The 23,992-nt window shown below is 43.5% G+C and overlaps 1 protein-coding gene across 1 annotated transcript in view; it reads left to right on the plus strand.

Annotated features, from left to right (window-relative positions):
• LOC141164394 (ankyrin repeat and KH domain-containing protein 1-like) overlaps window positions 1–23,992 on the plus strand; it is a 200,983-nt gene that overhangs the window by 130,890 nt on the left and 46,101 nt on the right. Inside the window, exons 22-23 of the mRNA XM_073649568.1 lie at window positions 3,851–4,013; window positions 7,289–7,384. Coding sequence (XP_073505669.1) covers window positions 3,851–4,013; window positions 7,289–7,384 — 259 coding nt within the window. The remainder of the gene's footprint in view (window positions 1–3,850; window positions 4,014–7,288; window positions 7,385–23,992) is intronic.

Raw genomic sequence — 23,992 nt, forward strand, 5'->3', positions numbered from 1 at the left:
CACTATAATGAGGCAGCAGAGTTACTCTGGATTCAGTCTGGCTTCTGTTTAGTGGTGTCCTTTTTTTCAGAGGTTCACAAAACTTTTATGCATGCCTAATAAAAAGACACCGTGGGATCACAGGCCACACGGCGTCGACTGTGCCTCCATCTGCCTCATTACAGGGAATCTTCTGCTCAGGGTTCCATCTAAATCATGTATTTCAGAGATTTACATGGAAACCCCGTTGTAAGCGCAGAGCGGAGGATAAGAATGCGCCGAGCCTTACTGCGATCTTTGGGATGCCACATTTATATTGGGTTTTTATGTTTGGCTGCACACACTAAATGCTTGTTTTGCTGGAAAAAAAAATAGATTTTGCATCGCCATATTTGGAAAGCTATAATTTTTTGGCCGACAGTCATGTAAGGGCTTGTTTTTTTGCTGGACAAGTTGACTTTTTTATTGGTACCATTTTCGGGCACGTGACATTTTTTGATCGCTTTCTATTCCGATTTTTGGGAGACAGAATAAACTAAAACCAACAATTCAGGAATTGTGTTTTGGTGTTTTTTTTTATGCCGTTCGGCGTGTGGTTAAATTGATAAGGCAGCTTTATTCTTCAGGTCAGTATGTTTACAGCAATATTACGTTTATATTTTTTATGTTTTGGCGCTTTTACACAAAAAGCTATGCAAAAAAAATGCATTTTTTTTCTATAAAATTGTTTTTATTTTTCGACTGGAGCTGTATGGCAGCTTGTTTTTTGTGGGACAAGATGACGTTTTCAGCGGTATCATTTTTATTTAGATTAGTCTTTTTAATGGCGTTTTGTTCGGCGGTATGAAGATAAAGCATCTTTCTTTGCTTCGTTTTTTTTATTTTTACCGTGTTCACTAAAGGGGTTAACTAGTGGGACAATTTTATAGGTCCGGTCGTTCCGGATGCAACGATAACAAATATATACTTCTATTGATTGATTTCTTTTTTTGCATAATATTTATTTATGGTTACGATAGATCTTATAACTTTTTTACTTGGGCCACAGCCCCACTATCGGTATTCGGGCAGTATTTTTTCTCAGGAGTGGGAGCCAGAACCAGGAGTGGAACAATCGGAGAAAAGGTATAATAGAAACAAGTCACCAATTCTGCATTTATCACCCACTCCTGGTTTTGGCTCCCACTCTTGAGAAAAAATACTGACCAAATACTGATAGTGGGGCCGTGGCCTGAGTCTCACTATGGGACTCTCACTTTCTGCAGTCTGATTTCTGCTATGAAGCATAGCAGTGCAGGATCACTGAGTGATGGGTGTCAGCTGTCAGAATCAGCTGACACCTGGCCGTGATCGTGCGCGCACAGTCTGTGTGCTTGCGAACCGTGAGACGTACCTATATGTACCTGGTCATTAAGGCGCAGGGACGTATAGATATGTCAGAACGGACTTAAACTTCAGTTATGTCACGCAAAGTAGAAAAATAGCATTTACTTCATGTCTTATTTACATCAGCATCATTTTTGAAACATACTTTCTTTGTTAGTAAGTTATAAGGGTTAATAGTTGATCAGCAATTTCTAATTTTTTCAACAAAATGTACAGTGCATTGTGAAAGTATTTGGCCCCCTTGAACTTTTCTACCTTTTGCCACATTTCTGGCTTCAAACATAGAGATAAAATTCAAATTTTTTGGGGAAGAATCAACAACAAGTGGGACACAATCGTGAAGTGGATCAAAATCTATTGGATATTTTAAACGTTTTAAAAAAAAATTATTCCGATTTTTGAAGGCGCAATGAACAAAAATCAGCAATTCAACGTTTTTTTTGCGCCATTCACCGTGTGGCAAGTGATAAAACAGATCTATTCTTTGGGTCAGTACAATTACAGCGATACCACATTTATATCTTTTTTTGTTTTGTTTTGCATCTTTTACACAATAAAAACTATTGTATAAAAAAATATTTTTGCATCGCTGTATTCTGAAAGCTATAGCTTTATTTTTTCTCTGTAGCTACATTGCGGCTTGTTTATTTGCAGGACAAGATGACGTTTTCAGCGATACAATTTATATTTACGTTCGACCTTTGATCATGTGTCTTTCGGCGGTATGATGAAAATGCATAGGTTTTGGTCTCGTTCTTTTATTTTTTTATTTTCTATGTTTACAGTGTTTACTGAAGGAATTAACTAGTTTGACAGTTCAATACATCATGTCGTTCCGGACACTGCGATGCCAAATATGCACTTTTTTTTTTTTTTATTATATTTTTTATTATAGAATTCCTTGTCCCAGAAACACAAGCTTTCCCTGTCCTGATCGCTGATCTAATACTCTGCAGTGCTTTTGCATTGCAGGGTATTCGATCAGTGAATCGTACACAGGCAGGAGGTGTGTTAACTCCTGCTCTCCGCACAAACTTAAAGGCCACCATACGTGTGACTCCACGGCCATCTTTCTGCCTGGGGTGACCATGGAGACCATCGCAATCGCGTTGTGCCGATCAGAGCAGAGGGGGAGTTTCCCCTCTCTGCAAGCCGATAGATGATGTTGTCACTATTGACAGCAGCATCAGAGGGGTTAAACGCCCGCGTTCAGCGCTAGCACCGATCGTGGGCCTTACTGCAGGGTGTCAGCTATGATGTATTGCTGACATCTGCTGATGATTGTGCCAGCTCTGCTAGAGAGCCGGTGCAATTGTGGCGCCATACTTCTACTGCAGTTTGCAGCAACGCACTTCCCGCGTGTTGTGAAGGGGTTAAGATGGTTTGGTCGTGTTTAGTGAAATTTATGATATCACCACGACTAAATCTTAAGCTTCCTTGTTCAGACAAGTAGATGTCATGAATCTGCACTCCCGCTGCCTCCGATTTGTCACCAACACCACTTACTCATGACATGCGTGCCTTGGATCTTACTGTAGAGGAAGACTCAGCTTCACACACTCTCTCGTCCACTCACCTATTACAGTAGGCTGACATTGAGCTATGCTCACCCCACAGCCAGTTCTCACATCCACACCACACTTTTCGTTGCCACTACTCGCCATTTCGATAGGCTAGTTAGTTGTCTGCACTGGGTCACACACTAGGACACTTGCCATCCAGCTTTCTCGAGCACCTGATGAGCACTTTTCTTTCACTCTTGAATAGGAATAAAAAAGCACAGTCACTGCTTCACTGGCAGCGCTCACAGAGACGCCGCTTTTTTTTTATTCCTGTGCAAAATTATCCGGAGTCCTGACTGCCTGTCAGGACTGCATGGAGGTAGTGCAAACTCCCAAAGGCTGCAGCTATCAGACTTGTCTCAGTACTGTGCCTGCTGGACAACACCTTCAGGTGAGTTCATATACTCTTCTTCCCCGTTCACACGCCGCTGGTGGTATCGCACTCTTCTTTTTCTCCACATGTTTCTTGCACTCTGGAATTCACCGGCTAACCCAGCCAAGCTATTCTTGCCATCTTCAGTTTGTGGGTACTTTTAGAGCAGCAATGAACACACTTATTAGACACAATTGATGTGGTTATCAGAAAACGAGACTTCTGGTTATGAAAAGAGAACATTTCACTGTTTGAATATGCATTTTGGATGAAATTATGACTTGTGGCAACTCTTGCATCACGGCCTGGGCATCTTACTGTAGACACAATTAACATTCGCATAACTGTAACAACCCCTACAGTAAGTGCGCTGCGAGGTACAGTGTACAGACTGGTTCTGGACTCTGCCTACCTCCACCGTGAAGTTGTTCATGCACTATTAGCAGATGATTATGGCACTTTAAACCTATGCATTCACAAAGTTCTGTCTGTATTTTTTTTCTTTGCCAAATGTAGTATGCTTAATTCTTCCCTTTTCTTCTGTTTTTAGAGGTGCACATATTGATGTGAGAAATAAGAAAGGGAACACGCCTACTTGGCTTGCAGCTAATGGAGGACATTTTGACATAGTTCAACTTCTTGTTCATGCTGGTGCTGATGTTGATGCTGCTGATAATCGGAAAATAACTCCTTTAATGTCAGCATTTCGGAAGGTAAAACATTTATTATTACTGTTAGAGTTTAGGCATGTGTTTTAAAAGTGAGCGTCACAAAAGGTTGTTTTTAAAAATGTTCTTTTATTCCCCTATTTGCATCCAGAAAGATATTTTTCATTTCAAGGCTTTGCTGAATTTTAGCTACCAAAAACCTCTCACAGCTTGTATGTGACATTTCAGAAGCATGCAGGAGAGGGATCCATGAGGTGCCACATAAGCTGTGAAGGATCAGAGAGGAAGCGAAGAACTACCCATATCAGAACTTGTTCCTCCGTAGCTCCTATGTGACATAGAAGCATGACCATGCAAGACCTCAGAGAGCTGGAGGGTGGGGACATGAAACCCACCCACAGCCTGTGATGAGGTTTGGTAAATTAGCTGGCTTGCATAAGGTGCAAGAAGTAAGCCAAGTCCCTGATTTGTGACGTACCATCCCAGAAGTGAGGCAGACCTCTCAAACAGCAGGAGCAGTGCTCTGGTGCGAGGTCACATTTAGTAGCTGTAATATCTTAAAATTCATGGAAGAACAGTAAAAGGAATAGGAGCCTCTGTAGTTTATGCAGAATTTGCATTGAAATCCATTTCATCTCCCTGGAGTACCGCTTTAAATTTGAAGAACTGATGATGGGTCAGCCAATTACTTTGATGTCTCAATGAGAAAAATGAGGGTAGGACACTTTGAATTCATTGCCCAACACCTTTGTTCTCCAGGTGATGGCTTTTTTTCACCCCCACACCCCATTGAAAATGCATAAATGGCCAAACTGGATGATTTCCTCAATACACATAACATTGTGGGTTATTGTTACACCTTTAGTAGTACACTTAGTACGGTAATAGTAATTACATAACTAGTAACATAATTAGGTTTGATACAGGGTTCTAGGACTGATCGCCTTTTCTCAGGGTCAAGAAGTAATTTTTCCCCTGTGGCACAAATTGGCTGAATGTGTCCTGGTTTTTTTTTTTGCCTTTTTCTGGATCAACAGATTTAGGCATAGGGATTTTACGAATACCATTATTAGAATCCTATGAGTAATACAAAATATAAAATTAATTTAAAATAATTCTCAACGGGTATATTTTTAATTGTACTACACTGTGTGCAGAATTATTAGGCAAATGAGTATTTTGATCACATGATACTTTTTATACATGTTGTCCTACTCCCAAGTTGCATAGGCTTGAGAGCCAACTACCAATTAAGTAAATCTGGTGATGTGCATCTCTGTAATGAGGAGGGGTGTTGACTAAGGACATCAACACCCTATATAAGGTGTGCTTAATTATTAGGCAACTTTCCTTTCCTTTTGGCAAAATGGGTCAGAAGAGAGATTTGACGGGCTCTGAAAAGTCCAAAATTGTGAGATGTCTTGCAGAGGGATGCAGCAGTCTTGAAATTTCCAAACTTTTGAAGCGTGATCACCGAACAATCAAGCGTTTCATGGCAAATAGCCAACAGGGTCGCAAGAAGCGTGTTAGCCAAAAAAAGGCGCAAAATAACTGTCCATGAATTGAGGAAAATCAAGCGTGAAGCTGCCAAGATGCCATTCGCCACCAGTTTTGCCATATTTCAGAGCTGCAACGTTACTGGAGTATCAAAAAGCACAAGGTGTGCGATACTCAGGGACATGGCCAAGGTAAGGAAGGCTGAAAAACGACCACCTTTGAACAAGAAACATAAGATAAAACGTCAAGAATGGGCCAAGAAATATCTTAAGACTGATTTTTCAAAGGTTTTATGGACTGATGAAATGAGAGTGACTCTTGATGGGCCAGATGGATGGGCTAGAGGCTGGATCAGTAAAGGGCAGAGAGCTCCACTCCGACTCAGACGCCAGCAAGGTGGAGGTGGGGTACTGGTATGGGCTGGTATCAAAGATGAACTTGTGGGACCTTTTCGGTTGAGGATGGAGTGAAGCTCAACTCCCAGACCTACTGCCAGTTTCTGGAAGACAACTTCTTCAAGCAGTGGTACAGGAAGAAGTCGGTATCGTTCAAGAAAAACATGATTTTCATGCAGGACAATGCTCCATCACATGCATCCAACTACTCCACAGCATGGCTGGCCAGTAAAGGTCTAAAAGAAGAAAAAATAATGACATGGCCCCCTTGTTCACCTGATCTGAACCCCATAGAGAACCTGTGGTCCATCATAAAATGTGAGATCTACAGGGAGGGAAAACAGTACACCTCTCGGAACAGTGTCTGGGAGGCTGTGGTGGCTGCTGCACGCAATGTTGATCGAAAACAGATCAAGCAACTGACAGAATCTATGGATGGAAGGCTGTTGAACGTCATCGTAAAGAAAGGTGGCTATATTCCTCACTAATTTTTTTGGATGTCAGAAATGTTTATTTCTAAATATTGTGCACGGATATTGGATTACCTGGTGAAAATAAACAAGTGAGATGGAATTATATTTGGTTTTTATTAAGTTGCCTAATAATTCTGCACAGTAATAGTTACCTGCACAAACAGATATCCTCCTAAGATAGCCAAATCTAAAAAAAAAACACTCCAACTTCCAAAAATATTAAGCTTGGATATTTATGAGTCTTTTGCGTTGATTGAGAACATAGTTGTTGATCAATAATAAAAATAATCCTCTAAAATACAACTTTCCTAATAATTCTGCACACCGTGTAGTGCAGCAATAATAAATAAATGGTGATAATAAATTTGTGAGGCCTAGTCCCAGTTAGTAAGTTAGTGTAGTGTTAGTGTAGGGAGTACAATTGGGGGAGGAAGGTTGAACTTGACGGATCTAGGTCTTAATTCAACCTACCTTACTATGTTCTGTTTTATGAGGGGGGGCAGTGGGGGGTCAGGTGAGCTATCCGCTGGCTAAGTGTTTGTTCAGCCAAAAGCCAGCTACTGGCTTGTTCGGCTTCTAACTAGACTCATACTCTCTGTAATCTCTATTGTAAAGCATATCTCTAAATGCTAACCGCTCAGGAAAGCTGGCACTCTCCTCCCTCCCTTCCACTCTCTCCAACAATCATGTAAGGAAAATCAAGTAAAAAAACAAAAACTACAATCCTAAAAGGTGTACCCAGCGTTATTGTTAAATGCTATGGGTGGTACACTTAGTGACGTCTCCATCTTCTGTCATTAACCTGCTATTCTAACTCGTGGAGCAAGGTCTTTGCTTGTTTCCCAAGTGCTCAGCGTTTTAAACTGATCCTCCTTGGGAGCATGTAAAAGATTTCATTGATTTGAGATTATTTTTGTTTTAGATTTACAGATGTTTTTTTTTCTTTTTTTTAAAGGGTCATCTAAAAGTTGTACAGTTCTTGGTAAAGGAAGTGAATCAGTTTCCATCTGATATTGAATGCATGCGATACATTGCAACAATAACTGATAAGGTGAGTATTTCTATGATCCATTGTGTTGTAGGAAATGTACAACAAAAACAGTGAAAGTTTTCTGATCATTTTAAAGACATCTTGTCTGCATCCTTATTAATACACACATGTATTTAACAGATTTAAGTAACACTGTTTATAATGGGAGTGTATGGCAGTAGCAACTTCGTTTAGTAGATTACGTCATGGTAACAGAAATGAATGACATACAAAGATAATCTCATATAAAATGCCTAAAAATGAATTGCAAAAAAGTGTCCATCAAAAAAATGAATAAATAATTAAAATGTAGTCTGTGAAGGCCCCCTAATGCATTAGGAAGAGTGAATGCAGCTGCTGCACCGAGAACTGCAGGATACCACCACCCATCCTATCATTTGAGTTCTCATGCCTCAACTTCTGTACACTATTCATTTAACATGATTGGTATTTGGTTGAAGCTAAAGGGGGTTATAAATGACTAGCCTACTGACTCTCATATTGATGACTGTGCAGGAGAGATCGTTGGGGGTCCCACACTTAGTACCCCACCAATCAGGTGATATCCGCTCCAGCATCTGCTGAACGTAAGCAATGTACGGAGTGGAATATCGCGGCTCCATGCATAGTTTAGTGGCCACTGCCAAGTACTGCCTTAACTCCCATTAAAAGGAGCCTGTCATGTTGGAATGGTCTCTGATCAGGTAGGATGTTGTAGACCAGAATGAGCCGATCAGATTGATTTACATTTTTGTGGGAAAAGTTTGTTAAACTTTCACTTTATTCATTGAAATACTTTTATTTTTGTATGTGTCCAGAAGGTGGTCCTAATCAGTGATTGACAGTCATCCCTGTATGCCTTTGACAGCTATCTCTGCATGCAATGACCACCCACTGGACTCAGATTACGTGTACCGAATCTTTTCCAACAAACTTGTGTATCATTCTGCTCAGATTCTTCTCTACACCATGCTGTCCACAGATTGAATTACATGTACAACGTGGCTGTTTCCCTTTAAAAAGAACTTGTGACATGGACACACTTCACATGGAAGTTATAATGCGTTCAAAAAAGGGCTGGATGATTTCCTCGATACACATGTAGTGGGCTACAGTTAAATTAAACAAAATGTTACACCTATAGTAGTACTTTTGATCCGGGGTTCTTATACTGATCACCTTTCTCGGGGTCAAGAAGGAATTTTTCCCTGTGATGCAAATTGGCTGAATGTATCCTGGGGGTTTTGCCTTCTTCTGGATCAACAGATTTAGGTACAGGGATTTTATGAATACCATAACAGTAATGCAAAATAAAACTAAAAAATTATAAACTGGTTTATTTGAAATAGTGCAGTAATAATAAAAATGGCAATTCATTTGTGAGGCCTAGTTCCAGTAAGTTAGTGTAGTGTTGGTATGGGGAGTGCAACTGGTGGAGAAAGGTTGAACTTGATGGACCTAGGTCTCTATTCAGATCCTAACTAGTGTTGAGCGATACCTTCCGATATCAGGAAATATCGTATCGGATTGGATCGGGCCGATACCCAAAAAGTATCGGATATCGCCGATTCCGATACCGGAAACCAATGCAAGTCAATGGGACACAAATATCGGAATGAAAATAAACCCTTTCTTTCCTTGTAGGTTAATTCTACATGAAGTAAAACAACTAAGAATAATGTAGAATGACATGAAAAGCCGGCAATTCATTAGCGGCATTCACCGGTACCCGACAATTTACAACAGAAAGAATAGAGCTTCACACATAGATTAGATAGATAGAAACATGTCAGTCACATATATATGAAGTACAGTGACAGTGTTGCTTACTGTACTTGTCATTTAGTGTAAAGGATTTATTAAAAAAAATATTAGTGTTTTCGTGCACCGTCTCTTTAAAAAAGCCGGCCGGCAATTCAGCAGCGGTGCCCGACAATTTATAACAGACAGAATAGAGCTTCACACATAGATTAGATAGATAGAAACATGTCAGCCACATATATAAGAAGTACAGTGACAGTGTTGCTTACTGTACTTGTCATTTAGTGTTAAAATAAAGGATTTATTTAAAAAAAAATTGGCGTGGGGTTCCCCTTAATTTTAGGCTCTAGCGAAGGTTAAGCAGACAGCTGGGGCAAATGTTTGAAGCCTGGGAAGGGGGTAATACCCACGGAGCTTCCCAGGCTACTAATATCAGCCCCCAGCTGAATACCTAGCCTTTACTAGCTATTAAAATGGGGGAACCCCCCCAAAAAAATGACGTGGGGTCCCCCCTAATTTAATAGCTAGCAAAGGCTAGGCAGACAGCTGGGGGCTGATATTAATAGCCCAGGAAGGGAGCCATGAATATTGGCCCCCTCCCAGGCTAGAAACACCAGCCGTCAGCCGCCCCAGAAATGGCGCATCCATAGGATGCGCCAATTCTGGCACTTAGCCTCGCTCTTCCACGCTGCCCTGGTGCGGTGGCAGGGGGTAATAGGGTTGGGGTTGATGTCAGCTTATAATGCCAGCTGACATCAAGCCCAGGTTAGTAATGGAGAGGTGTCTATAAGACACCCCCATTACTAACCCCATAGTCAAAGTTAAAAGAAACACAACACCCAGAATAAAGTCCTTTAATTGAAATAAACACACAATTCTTTATTGTTCTAAATTAAACCATACTTACCATCACGCCCATTCCAGCTGAAGCCAACGATCTCCTGCAATAAAAGTAAAATAATAAAGCAACCTCATCCTTACCTTTCCATGGTTCCCACGACAGCTTCAGCTCTGCTACATCGAGATGACAGGCTGGACCGCAGCAGAACGCTGCCATCCAGCCTGTCATCCCACAGACACTGAGAAGCGCAGGCATGCTTGCGCTCCTCAGTGTCTCTCTGTGACGTCATCCAGATGAGCCGAGTTCATGTCCAATGAACTCAGCTCACCTCATGCACGTCACTGACAGCGTGGGAAAATTCTCCTGCACTCAGCGCTTCAGCGTGAGAATTCTCCCACGCTGTCAGTGACATACATGAGGTGAGGTCATGTCCAATGAACTCAGCTCACCTCATGCACGTCACTGACAGCGTGGGAAAATTCTCACGCTGAAGTGCTGAGTGCAGGAGAATTTTCCCACGCTGTCAGTGACGTACATGAGGTGAGCTGAGTTCATTGGACATGACCTCGGCTCATCTGGATGCCGTCACAGCCAGACACTGAGGAGTGGAAGTATGCCTGCGCTTCTCAGTGTCTGCGGGATGACAGGATGGATGGCAGCGTTCTGCTGCGGTCCAGCCTGTCATCTCGATGTAGCAGAGCTGAAGCTGTCGTGGGAGCCATGGAAAGGTAAGGATGATGTTGCTTTATTATTTTACTTTTATTGCAGGAGATCGTTGGCTTCAGCTGGAATGGGCGTGATGGTAAGTATGGTTTAATTTAGAACAATAAAGAATTGTGTGTTTATTTCAATTAAAGGACTTTTTTCTGGGTGTTGTGCTTTTTTAAATACTTTACTAGAAATTCATGGTGGTCATGTCTAATATTGGCGTGACCCCATGAATTTCGGGCTTAGGGCCAGCTGATAATGCCAAGCTGGCCTTAACCCCTTTATTACCCAGTGAGCCACCGCACCAGGGCCCTGGATGAGTTGGGTACAGCGCCAGAAGATGGCGCTTCTATGAACGCGCCATTTTCTGGGGCGGCTGCGGACTGCAATTTGCAGCGAGGGTGGCCCAGAAAGCTTGGGTCTCCCTGCGCTGCGGATTCCAGCCCCCAGTTGCCTAGTTGTATCTGGCTGGGCACAAAAATAGGGCGAAGCCCCATGCATTTTTTTTTTTTAATTATTTCATGAAATTCATGGAATAATTAAGAAAAAAAGGGCTTCCCTATATTGTTGTGTCCGGCCAGGTACAAATAGGCAGCTGGTGGTTGGGGGCAGCCTGTTCCTGCCTGCTGTACCTGGCTGGACACAAATATAGGGCGAAGCCCCACGTCAATTTTTTTTAAAATAAATCCTTTATTTTAACACTAAATGACATTTGAGGAGTTAATAAAGATGCAGTCCCTAAATTATTATTTATTTTTTAATTAATTTTTCCCAAAACTTTTGACGTGGGCTTCGCCATATTTTTGTATGCCAGACAGGTACAGCATCCAGCTTCTATGAACGCGCCATTTTCCGGGGTGGCTGCGGACTGCAATTTTCAGCGGGGGGGGGGGCAGGAAGCTTGGGCCTCCCTGCGCTGCAGATTCCATCCCCCAGCTGCCTAGTTGTACCTGGCTGGACACAAAAATAGGGAGAAGCTTCACGTATTTTTTTTTTTTAATTATTTCATGAAATAATTAAGAAAAAAAGGGCTTCCCTATATTGTTGTGTCCAACCAGGTACAAATAGGCAGCTGGTGGTTGGGGGCAGCCCATTCCTGCCTGCTGTACCTGGCTGGACACAAATATAGTGCGAAGCCCCACGTCAATTTTTTTTTAATTATTTCATGAAATAATTTTTTTAAAAAAGGGCTTCCCTATATTGTTGTGTCCGGCCAGGTACAAATAGGCAGCTGGTGGTTGGGGGCAGCCTGTTCCTGCCTGCTGTACCTGGCTGGACACAAATATAGGGCGAAGCCCCACGTCAATTTTTTTTAAAATAAATCCTTTATTTTAACACTAAATGACATTTGAGGAGTTAATAAAGATGCAGTCCCTAAATTATTATTTATTTTTTAATTAATTTTTCCCAAAACTTTTGACGTGGGCTTCGCCATATTTTTGTATGCCAGACAGGTACAGCATCCAGCTTCTATGAACGCGCCATTTTCCGGGGTGGCTGCGGACTGCAATTTTCAGCGGGGGGGGGGGCAGGAAGCTTGGGCCTCCCTGCGCTGCAGATTCCATCCCCCAGCTGCCTAGTTGTACCTGGCTGGACACAAAAATAGGGAGAAGCTTCACGTATTTTTTTTTTTTAATTATTTCATGAAATAATTAAGAAAAAAAGGGCTTCCCTATATTGTTGTGTCCAACCAGGCACAAATAGGCAGCTGGTGGTTGGGGGCAGCCCGTTCCTGCCTGCTGTACCTGGCTGGACACAAATATAGTGCGAAGCCCCACGTCAATTTTTTTTAAATCATTTCAGGAAATTCATGAAATAATTAAAAAAAATTGATGTGGGGCTTCGCCCTATATTTGTGTCCAGTCAGGTACAGCAGGCAGGAACGGGCTGCCCCCAACCACCAGCTGCCTATTTGTACCTAGCCGGACACAACAATATAGGGAAGCCCTTTTTTTCTTAATTATTCCATGAATTTCATGAATTTAAAAAAAAAAAACGTGGAGCTTCGCCCTATTTTTGTGTCCAGCCAGGTACAACTAGGCAGCTGGGGGCTGGAATCTGCAGCGCAGGGAGGCCCAAGCTTTCTGGGCCCCACCCGCTGCAAATTGCAGTCCGCAGCCGCCCCGGAAAATGGCGCGTTCATAGAAGCGCCATCTTCTGGCGCTGTACCCAACTCATCCAGGGCCCTGGTGCGGTGGCTCACTGGGTAATAAAGGGGTTAAGGCCAGCTTGGCATTATCAGCTGGCCCTAAGCCCGAAATTCATGGGGTCACGCCAATATTAGACATGACCACCATGAATTTCTAGTAAAGTATTTAAAAAAAACACAACACCCAGAAAAAAGTCCTTTAATTGAAATAAACACACAATTCTTTATTGTTCTAAATTAAACCATACTTACCATCACGCCCATTCCAGCTGAAGCCAACGATCTCCTGCAATAAAAGAAAAATAATAAAGCAACCTCATCCTTACCTTTCCATGGCTCCCACGACAGCTTCAGCTCTGCTACATCGAGATGACAGGCTGGACCGCAGCAGAACGCTGCCATCCAGCCTGTCATCCCGCAGACACTGAGAAGCGCAGGCATACTTCCACTCCTCAGTGTCTGGCTGTGACGGCATCCAGATGAGCCGACAATGAACTCGGCTCACCTCATGTACGTCACTGACAGCGTGGGAAAATTCTCCTGCACTCAGCGCTTCAGCGTGAGAATTTTCCCACGCTGTCAGTGACGTGCATGAGGTGAGGTCATGTCCAATGAACTCTGCGCACCTCATGCACGTCACTGACAGCGTGGGAAAATTCTCACGCTGAAGCGCTGAGTGCAGGAGAATTTTCCCACGCTGTCGGTGACGTGCATGAGGTGAGCTGAGTTCATTGGACATGACCTCGGCTCATCTGGATGCCGTCACAGCGAGACACTGAGGAGCGCAAGCATGCCTGCGCTTCTCAGTGTCTGCGGGATGACAGGCTGGATGGCAGCGTTCTGCTGCGGTCCAGCCTGTCATCTCGATGTAGCAGAGCTGAAGCTGTCCTGGGAACCATGGAAAGGTAAGGATGAGGTTGCTTTATTATTTTACTTTTATTGCAGGAGATCGTTGGCTTCAGCTGGAATGGGCGTGACTGTAAGTATGGTTTAATTTAGAACAATAAAGAATTGTGTGTTTATTTCAATTAAAGGACTTTTTTCGGGGTGTTTGTGTTTTTTTTAAATACTTTACTAGAAATTCATGGTGGTCATGTCTAATATTGGCGTGACCCCATGAATTTCGGGCTTAGGGCCAGCTGATAATGCCAAGCTGGCCTTAACCCCTTTATTACCCAGTGAGCCACCGCACCAGGGCCCTGGATGAGTTGGGTACAGCGCCAGAAGATGGCGCTTCTATGAACGCGCCATTTTCCGGGGCGGCTGCGGACTGCAATTTGCAGCGGGTGGGGCCCAGAAAGCTTGGGCCTCCCTGCGCTGCGGATTCCAGCCCCCAGCTGCCTTGTTGTACCTGGCTGGACACAAAAATAGGGCGAAGCCCCACGTATTTTTTTTTTTAATTATTTCATGAAATTCATGGAATAATTAAGAAAAAAAGGGCTTCCCTATATTGTTGTGTCCGGCTAGGTACAAATAGGCAGCTGGTGGTTGGGGGCAGCCCGTTCCTGCCTGCTGTACCTGACTGGACACAAATATAGGGCGAAGCCCCACATAATTTTTTTTTTAATTATTTCATGAATTTCCTGAAATAATTAAAAAAAAAATTGACGTGGGGCTTTGCACTATATTTGGGTCCAGCCAGGTACAGCAGGCAGGAACGGGCTGCCCCCAACCACCAGCTGCCTATTTGTACCTGGTTGGACACAACAATATAGGGAAGCCCTTTTTTTCTTAATTATTCCATGAATTTCATGAAATAATTAAAAAAAAAAAAAACGTGGAGCTTCTCCCTATTTTTGTGTCCAGCCAGGTACAACTAGGCAGCTGGGGGATGGAATCTGCAGCGCAGGGAGGCCCAAGCTTTCTGCCCCCCGCTGAAAATTGCAGTCCGCAGCCGCCCCGGAAAATGGCGCGTTCATAGAAGCTGGATGCTGTACCTGGCTGGCATACAAAAATATGGCGAAGCCCACGTCAAAAGTTTTGGGAAAAATTAATTAAAAAATAAATAATAATTTAGGGACTGCATCTTTATTATCTCCTCAAATGTCATTTAGTGTTAAAATAATGGATTTATTTTAAAAAAAAATAGCGTGGGATCCCCCATAATTTTAGTCTCTAGCGGAGGTTAAGCAGACGGCTGGGGCAGATGTTTGAAGCCTGGGAAGGGGGTAAAACCCACGGAGCTTCCCAGGCTACTAATATCAGCCCCCAGCTGAATACCTAGCCTTTACTAGCTATTAAAATGGGGGACCCCCCCCAAAAAAATGACGTGGGGTCCCCCCTATTTTAATAGCTAGCAAAGGCTAGGCAGACAGCTGGGGGCTGATATTAATAGCCCAGGAAGGGTGCCATGAATATTGGCCCCCTCCCAGGCTAGAAACACCAGTCGTCAGCCGCCCCAGAAATGGCGCATCCATAGGATGCGCCAACTCTGGCACTTAGCCTCGCTCTTCCACGCTGCCCTGGTGCGGTGGCAGGGGGTAATAGTGGTGGGGTTCATGTCAGCGCCAGCTGCCATGAAGCCCAGGTTAGTAATGATGGGCGTCTATAAGACACCCCCATTACTAACCTACAAAGTGTTAAAAAGAAAAAACACACACTACACCCAGAAAAAAATAATTTATTTGAAATAAAACACACAATTTTTTTTAATTCTTAGTTTACTAAAAATAATAGTTACCTGTCCACGTTCCTGCGCTGATCTCCCATGCACAGCTGTCACATCTGGAGATGGTGACAGCTGTGCATGGCTGCTGTAAGCTCACGCTGCCGGGAACACGTCCGCTCCCGGCAGCGGGAGCCACTGACTGAGGTCACCGGAGTGCATTCAGGCAGCGCAGCTCCGGAGACCTCCTTTACGGCACTGCTGTACCGTGGGAATTTCTCACGATACAGCAGGGCCGTAAAGGAGCTAACCGGAGCAGCGCTGCCTGAACTCCGGTGAACCCTTACGGCCCCGTCACTCTAGCGGCGGCAGCGGTTCAGAGCGGTCACATTCTATGTGGCTGCTCTGAACTGGAGATCTTCGTGGGACACTCGTGGACTGCTACGGAGGGGTAAGGATAAGGTTGTGGTTTATTATTTTATATTTTATTACAGGAGATCGATGGCTTCGGGGAATTAGGTGTCTTGGTGAGTATAGGTGTAGTTTTTTATTTTTTACTTTATTTTAGGTGGCGATCGGCGGGGACAGGTAATGTATGAACTAATTTCTTTTAGGTAACCACTGGCCACCAATGACATGTATTTAACATTTATTGGGGACACAGTAGGGCAATTTAAATAGCAGGATCAGTCTGATGGGAACTACTGCTCCCATCGAGCTGATCCTGCTGGCAGGAGTGGACGGGGGACAGACATAGGCCGATGGGAGTAGTAGTGTCACATCGGCCTATGTCTGCCTGCACGCACACACACCGCACACATCGCACACATCGCACACACACACCCCGCACACACACACACCCCGCACACACACACACCCCGCACACACACACACCCCGCACACACACACACCCCGCACACACACACACCCCGCACACACACACACCCCGCACACACACACACCCCGCACACACACACACCCCGCACACACACACACCCCGCACACACACCCCGCACACACACTAATCATGACGGGTCTGGGAGGTGAGGCTGACCTGTGCGGCCGTGGGAAAGTTCATGTGAGTTCATGCAGTCAAGCATGAACTCACATGAACCCTCTGAGGGCACCGCGGCTACTTCAAATGAACAGCTGATCGGCATCACCTGATACCTCAGCTGTTCATTTGAAATAACCGGCGGGAAAGCGCAGCACAGAACGGGAAAGCCGGCAGTGAAGTCTTTTCACTGCCGGCTTCCCCGCCCGGGTCCTTCACTCCCCGCTCCTTGGAGCTGCGCTCCCCGCCCGGTCCTAACTTACGATCGGGATGGGAGGTGGCGAGGGGAGCGGAGGATCGGGGTGGGAGGCTGCGGGGAAGCAGTATGGGGCTGTGTGATTGTTTAAAAGCCGGCGGCTTTATACCGCGCGCCGGCTTTTAAACAATCAGGAGAATTCTCCCCCGCTGGGATGGCATTCTGATGACAGGCTGGATCGCGCTGCCATCCAACTTGTCATCCTTCACAGACACTGCAGAGCGCAGGCATTATGGGAACTTCCGATTCCGGTATCCGATATTGTAAAAGTATCGGAATTAAGTATCGGAATTCCGATACCGCGAATATCGGCCGATACCCGATATTACAGTATCGGAATGCTCAACACTAATCCTAACCCATTTACTATAAACCTTTCTGTGCATAGATGCTTTGTGAACACGAGTGCACACGGCAGAAGGCATACTTGTAAACATAAATGATGATTTTGGTTTTTTAGAAGTATGATGTATGTGAGGCAAAGTACATCAGTATGATCACTGGGAGACTCTGGAAATTATGGTGCAGAAATTTTTTTTGTCTGGATAAGTTAATCTTCATTTTGTAATTTAAAAAACATATGAAATTGTGATTTTTTTTCCCTTATTTTTCCTTTTCCCTCTGGTCAATTTTTTGTTTTCTTACATTCTTAAAACAAAGTGTAAAATAAAGACCTATTCATGTGGAATTCCAAAATCATTCTTTCCACACATGAAGAGGGCCTTGTTCTGGAAATGAGTTATAGGGACTGTCTTTGGAAAATTACAGTAAATTGCTTATTGTTGAAATCCAAGTGTTTAACCGGTTCAGGACCGCCCACTGTACATAAACGTCGGCGCTGCCCGGGCTCTGTGCAGCGCCGACGTTTAAAAACGGTGGGTGGTCCCGCAGCGCTCAGGACCCCCAGGGTCCTGCTAGCGCTGCGGTACCGGTTCAGAGCGATAGCTCTGACATGTGGCATCATGGGGACCTGAATGGATCAGGTCCCCATGATGTTAACCTGTTCCTATCTTCTAGATGCCGCGATCCATAGCGATCGCGGCATTTAAGAGATAGTGACAGCTGGTGGTCGGCGATCGGGACCCCCCACATACCTCAGGAGCGGCGGGGATCCCGGTGCTGTGACCTCTGACATCATCGAGACCTGATTGGCTCAGGTCTCGATGATGTCAGCGTCACACCAGCCAATCAGAGAGATCACCAGGGAAGTTTGTTTTAGCAACAAACTTTCCCGGGCGATCTGCCTGATAAATACACTGTTTCTCCTCCGATCTCAGTGAGAGAGCAGAGGAGAAACAGTGTGACAAGAGCGGTGTCAGCCTTGCCACTGTGAAAGTAAAAAAAATAAATAAAAAAGAAAGTAAGAGTTAGGGTTAGTCAGTCCTGTCAGATCTATCAGTCAGTCAGTCCTGTCAGATCTATCAGTCAGTCAGTCCTGTCAGATCTGTCAGTCCTGTCAGATCTATCAGTCAGTCAGTCCTGTCAGATCTATCAGTCAGTCAGTCCTGTCAGATCTATCAGTCAGTCAGTCCTGTCAGATCTATCAGTCAGTCAGTCCTGTCAGATCTATCAGTCAGTCAGTCCTGTCAGATCTATCAGTCAGTCAGTCCTGTCAGATCTATCAGTCAGTCAGTCCTGTCAGATCTATCAGTCAGTCAGTCCTGTCAGATCTATCAGTCAGTCAGTCCTGTCAGATCTATCAGTCAGTCAGTCCTGTCAGATCTATCAGTCAGTCAGTCCTGTCAGATCTATCAGTCAGTCAGTCCTGTCAGATCTATCAGTCAGTCAGTCCTGTCAGATCTATCAGTCAGTCAGTCCTGTCAGATCTATCAGTCAGTCAGTCCTGTCAGATCTATCAGTCAGTCAGTCCTGTCAGATCTATCAGTCAGTCAGTCCTGTCAGATCTATCAGTCAGTCAGTCCTGTCAGATCTATCAGTCAGTCAGTCCTGTCAGATCTATCAGTCAGTCAGTCCTGTCAGATCTATCAGTCAGTCAGTCCTGTCAGATCTATCAGTCAGTCAGTCCTGTCAGATCTATCAGTCAGTCAGTCCTGTCAGATCTATCAGTCAGTCAGTCCTGTCAGATCTATCAGTCAGTCAGTCCTGTCAGATCTATCAGTCAGTCAGTCCTGTCAGATCTATCAGTCAGTCAGTCCTGTCAGATCTATCAGTCAGTCAGTCCTGTCAGATCTATCAGTCAGTCAGTCCTGTCAGATCTATCAGTCAGTCAGTCCTGTCAGATCTATCAGTCAGTCAGTCCTGTCAGATCTATCAGTCAGTCAGTCCTGTCAGATCTATCAGTCAGTCAGTCCTGTCAGATCTATCAGTCAGTCAGTCCTGTCAGATCTATCAGTCAGTCAGTCCTGTCAGATCTGTCAGTCAGTCCTGTCAGATCTGTCAGTCAGTCAGATCTGTCAGTCAGTCAGATCTGTCAGTCCTGTCAGTCCTGTCAGATCTATCAGTCCTGTCAGTCCTGTCAGATCTATCAGTCCTGTCAGTCCTGTCAGATCTATCAGTCCTGTCAGTCCTGTCAGATCTATCAGTCCTGTCAGTCCTGTCAGATCTATCAGTCCTGTCAGTCCTGTCAGATCTATCAGTCCAGTCCGGTCAGTCCGGTCCGTTCAGTCCAGTCAAAAAATATAAAAATAAAATGGCCCGTCAGACTTATACCGCAGAGGAGGTGTATGCCCAGCTATGTTCTGACACTGATGACAGCGCAATCTCAGATGGAGATGTGGATTTTGAGGGCTTTAGTAGCGGCGACACTGAGAGCCCAGAAATGAGCAGTGATTCTGTTCCATCCTCAAGCCCAAGGACCAGTACAGCAATAGGGGCAAATAGCGCTACTGGAGAAACGTCTCCAAATCAGGGAACACTGCCCAGTACAAGTGCTGTCCCTGCTACTAGTGAATTGGCGCACCCCAGTGTACAAGGGGCTTTGCCACATGATCTAGCATTTCCCAGATGGGAGGCTTCGGATTCGGCTGCTCCATTCAGCCCTGATTTCAACGCCACTCCTGGTATAAATGTGGAGGTGGAAGATTTTGGACCAATTCATTTTTTTAATTTGTTTTTTACAGACAGCTTGCTAGAGCATATTGTCGTGCAAACAAATTTATATGCATCCCAATTCATAAGCCAGAATCCCCGATCTTACTATGCTAGGGCAAATTTATGGACACCAACTAATGTCCCGGAAATAAAAAAATTTTTAGGACTTACATTTGCCATGGGGCTTGTTAAAAAACCGAGCATTCGATCCTACTGGTCCAACCACCCTGTTCAAGCCACCCCTATGTTTTCAGTCATTCTGCCTAGGACCCGTTATGAAATGCTCATGCGGTTTTGGCATTTTAACGACAATAGTCAATGCCTGCCCAGAAATGCCCCAGAACATGACAGGTTATATAAAATTAGACCCATCTTTGAAAATTTGTCAGAAAAATTCTTAAGCCTCTACAGCCCAACACAAAATATTTCTATAGATGAGTCCCTTGTAAAATTCAAAGGAAGACTGCACCTCAAGCAATTTATCCCATCTAAAAGGGCAAGGTTTGGAATAAAGCTCTATAAAATGTACGAAAGTTCAACCGGATACACATCCGCTTTTCGGGGGAAAGACAGCCAACTAAACCCACCAGGATGCCCTACTTATCTGGGGACATCTGGAAAAATTGTTTGGGAGCTGATAAGTCCATTTTTTCAAAAAGGCTACAATCTATATGTGGACAATTATTACACCAGCATACCCCTATTTAAAAGTCTGGTTGAACACAACATCGGGGCTTGTGGGACCATCCGTAAAAACCGTCAGGGGTTTCTACAACCATTGGTCAACCAAAAGTTTCAAAAGGGGCAGTCAGGGGCTGTACGCAACGGAGAGCTGCTTGCCCTGAAATATAGGGATAAGAGGGATATTTTTGTCCTCAGCTCGATCCACACAGATGCCACAAGGGCCACTGTAGAACTAGGATCCACCACTCCGAAGCAAAAACCTGTGTCAGTCATTGACTACAACAAACACATGGGGGGTGTGGACCTTGCAGACCAGGTTCTACAGCCATACCAGGTATCAAGAAAGTCCTATACCTGGTATAAAAAGTTGGTTATTTATTTGTTTCAGGTGGCCACATACAATTCTTTTGTGTTGTACAAAAAAGCAGGAAATTCAGATCCTTTTCTTGATTATCAAGAAAAGGTAATTGAAAATCTTGTCTTTCAAAGTGTTAGCCCCGCTCATCCATTAGAATCTGAGGATGTGAAAAGACTCACTGAGCGACATTTTATTGCACTTATTCCAGCAACGGAAACAAGAAGGAACCCCCAGAAAAGATGTCGTGTATGTACTAAGAGAGGAATGAGGCGTGATACCCGCTACTATTGCCCACAATGCCCATCATTGCCAGCCTTATGCGTCACTGACTGCTTTAAAATCTACCACACAGAACCACGTTTTTAAACTGTAAAAATGTATCCCAATTTGTCATTCAAACATTTGGTTCATTTAGTGAATGACATATTCGAGTAGAGCTCACTTAATTTCCAGGGGGGGGTTCTCCAGAATCTAAACCTTCCATTGCGTGCTTGTTTCTGGAAATCATCCATCGAGTTAAAATGGTCACTAAACCCATAGATGAATTTCCAGAGGGGTGTCATTTCCAAAATGGGGTCACTTCAGGGGGGATTCTTTAGCTCTGGTACTCTGAAAAGTGCCAGAACAGCATAATCCCCCCTGAAGTGACCCCATTATGGAAATGACACCTCTGTGGGAATTCATCTATGGGTTTAGTGACCATTTGCCTATCTACTTATTTTCCCACCACTAGATTAATTTATACAGAGGAGTAGATTGTAAAATTCGGTCACTTGTTGTGGGTTTCCTCTGTTTAGGCACCTCAGGGGCTCTCCAAATGCAACATGGCGTCCGCTATCCATTCCAGTCAAATTTCCATTCCAAAAGTCAAATGGCGCTCCTTACCTTCCGAGCCATGCCGTGCGCCCAAACAGTGGCTTTGCACCACATATGGGGTATCAGCGTGCTCAGGAGAAATTGCACAACACATTTTGGGGTCCATTTTTTCTGGCAGCCCTTGTGAAAATTAAAAATTTGAGGCTAAAGTAGCAGTTTTGTGTTAAAAATGTGTTTTTTTATTTTCACCCTTCAACATTATAAAATTCTGTGAAGCCCCTGGGGGTTCAAGGTGCTCACCACACATCTAGATAAGTTCCTTGAGGGGTCTAGTTTCCAAAATGGGGTGACTTGTTGGGGGGTTTCCTCTGTTTAGGCACCTCAGGGGCTCTCCAAATGCAACATGGCGTCCGCTATCGATTCCAGTCAAATTTCCATTCCAAAAGTCAAATGGCGCTCCTTACCTTCCGAGCCATGCCGTGCGCCCAAACAGTGGCTTTGCACCACATATGGGGTATCAGCGTGCTCAGGAGAAATTGCACAACACATTTTGGGGTCCATTTTTTCTGGCTGCCCTTGTGAAAATTAAAAATTTGAGGCTAAAGTAGCAGTTTTGTGAAAAAAAGTTAAATGTTCATTGTTTTCTTCCACATTCCAAAAATTCCTGTGAAGCACCTGAAGGGTTAATAAACTTCTTGAATGTGGTTTTGAGCACCTTGAGGGGTGCAGTTTTTAGAATGGTATCACTTTTGGGTATTTTCTGTCATAAAGGCTCCTCAAAGTCACTTCAAATAAGATGTGGTCCCTAAAAAAATGTTTTTGTAAATTTTGTTGTAAAAATGAGAAATCGCTAATCAACTTTTAACCCTTATAGCTTCCTAACAGAAAAAAATTTTGGTTCCAAAATTGTGCTGATGTGAAGTAGACATGTGGGAAATGTTATTTATTAACTATTTTGTGTGACATATCTCTCTGATTAAAGGGCATGAAAATTTAAAGTTTGAAAATTGCAAAATTTTCAAAATTTTCGCCAAATTTCCGATTTTTTCACAAATAAACGCAAGTGATATCGAAGAAATTTTACCACTATCATGAAGTACAATATGTCACAAAAAAACAATCTCAGAATCAGGGGGATCTGTTGAAGCGTTCCAGAGTAATTACCTCATAAAGTGACAGTGGTCAGAATTGAAAAAATTGGCCCGGTCACGAAGGCAAAAACAGGCTCTGGCGCGAAGTGGTTAACCAGAAATTAAAAAGTAATGTTTTAATTTTCCATATCACGATCTTTATAACAAAAAAAACCATAAAATCTTACAAAAGGCTACCCCCCCCTTACACAATGGCTTCTGAACAGGACACATAAAATTGAATAAAAAAAAAATCTGAAAATAAAACCATATATATGTTCTCTGTAAGGGGTAGATTCACAACAGCATATAAGAAATTTGTTCAAAATTTCATCCACATAAGAGGGATCATTTTTTCTCTATTGTTGGTGTGCATTTTTTTCCAGCAGCTATTAATGGCTTACAAGACCATTTACAGTTTCCTATGTTATAAAAAAAAAAAAAAAAAAAAATGCAGTCCGTTTTTTCAGACAGCATGTATTGAGCGAGGCCTAAAGGAAATTTTCAAGATCTTGGTATTGTGCTCCTATATACCACAGTAACCCATCAATTAATTTTTTTAAATGTTTCTTAAGGTGCTATTCACATGCTCACCAGATGTCATCCAATCCACAAAGGCAAATAAATCAAACCATTTTTCCCTGAGAAATGACAGTGTGGTGGGGGTATTGAAAAGGCCTACTGAAATGTATTTAAAACTTGGTACAAAAACCTTTTTTAGTGATGACCGCTTCAAGACACCTCCAGTATGGAGAATCTAGTCGCATGCATTGCTCAGGTGTGATATTGGCCCATTTTTCCACACAAACAAACTTCAAATCCTTCTGGTTCTGTGGGCTCATTCTATGAATTCTGAGCTTTATTTCATTCCATAAATTTTCAATTGGATTCAGGTTCGGTGATTGGCTGGCCCATTCTAGCAGTTTTATTTTCTTTCTCTGAAACCAATTGAAAATTTTCTTGGCTGTATGTTTGGAATCAGTTCTCGTTTGCTTGTTCTCGTTTGCTCGCTTTCTTGAAGAAAAAAATCGACTTGGTTCAAATATAATCATAACATCAAACACTGCAGATGCATATGTAAATTTACACACACTGCACATATTGTATATACCAGCCTGTCTCCTGCAGTTAAAGAACCTTTGGTGACATTGTCACATAACCGTGACATCACCAAAGGCCCTTAAGTAGTTTTAACCTCTGAATAGAAATGCTTGGT

Source organism: Phyllobates terribilis, unplaced genomic scaffold (assembly GCF_046119375.1).
Source record: "Phyllobates terribilis strain yellow unplaced genomic scaffold, ASM4611937v1 Scaffold_10__3_contigs__length_209671492, whole genome shotgun sequence".
Lineage (NCBI taxonomy): Eukaryota > Metazoa > Chordata > Amphibia > Anura > Dendrobatidae > Phyllobates > Phyllobates terribilis.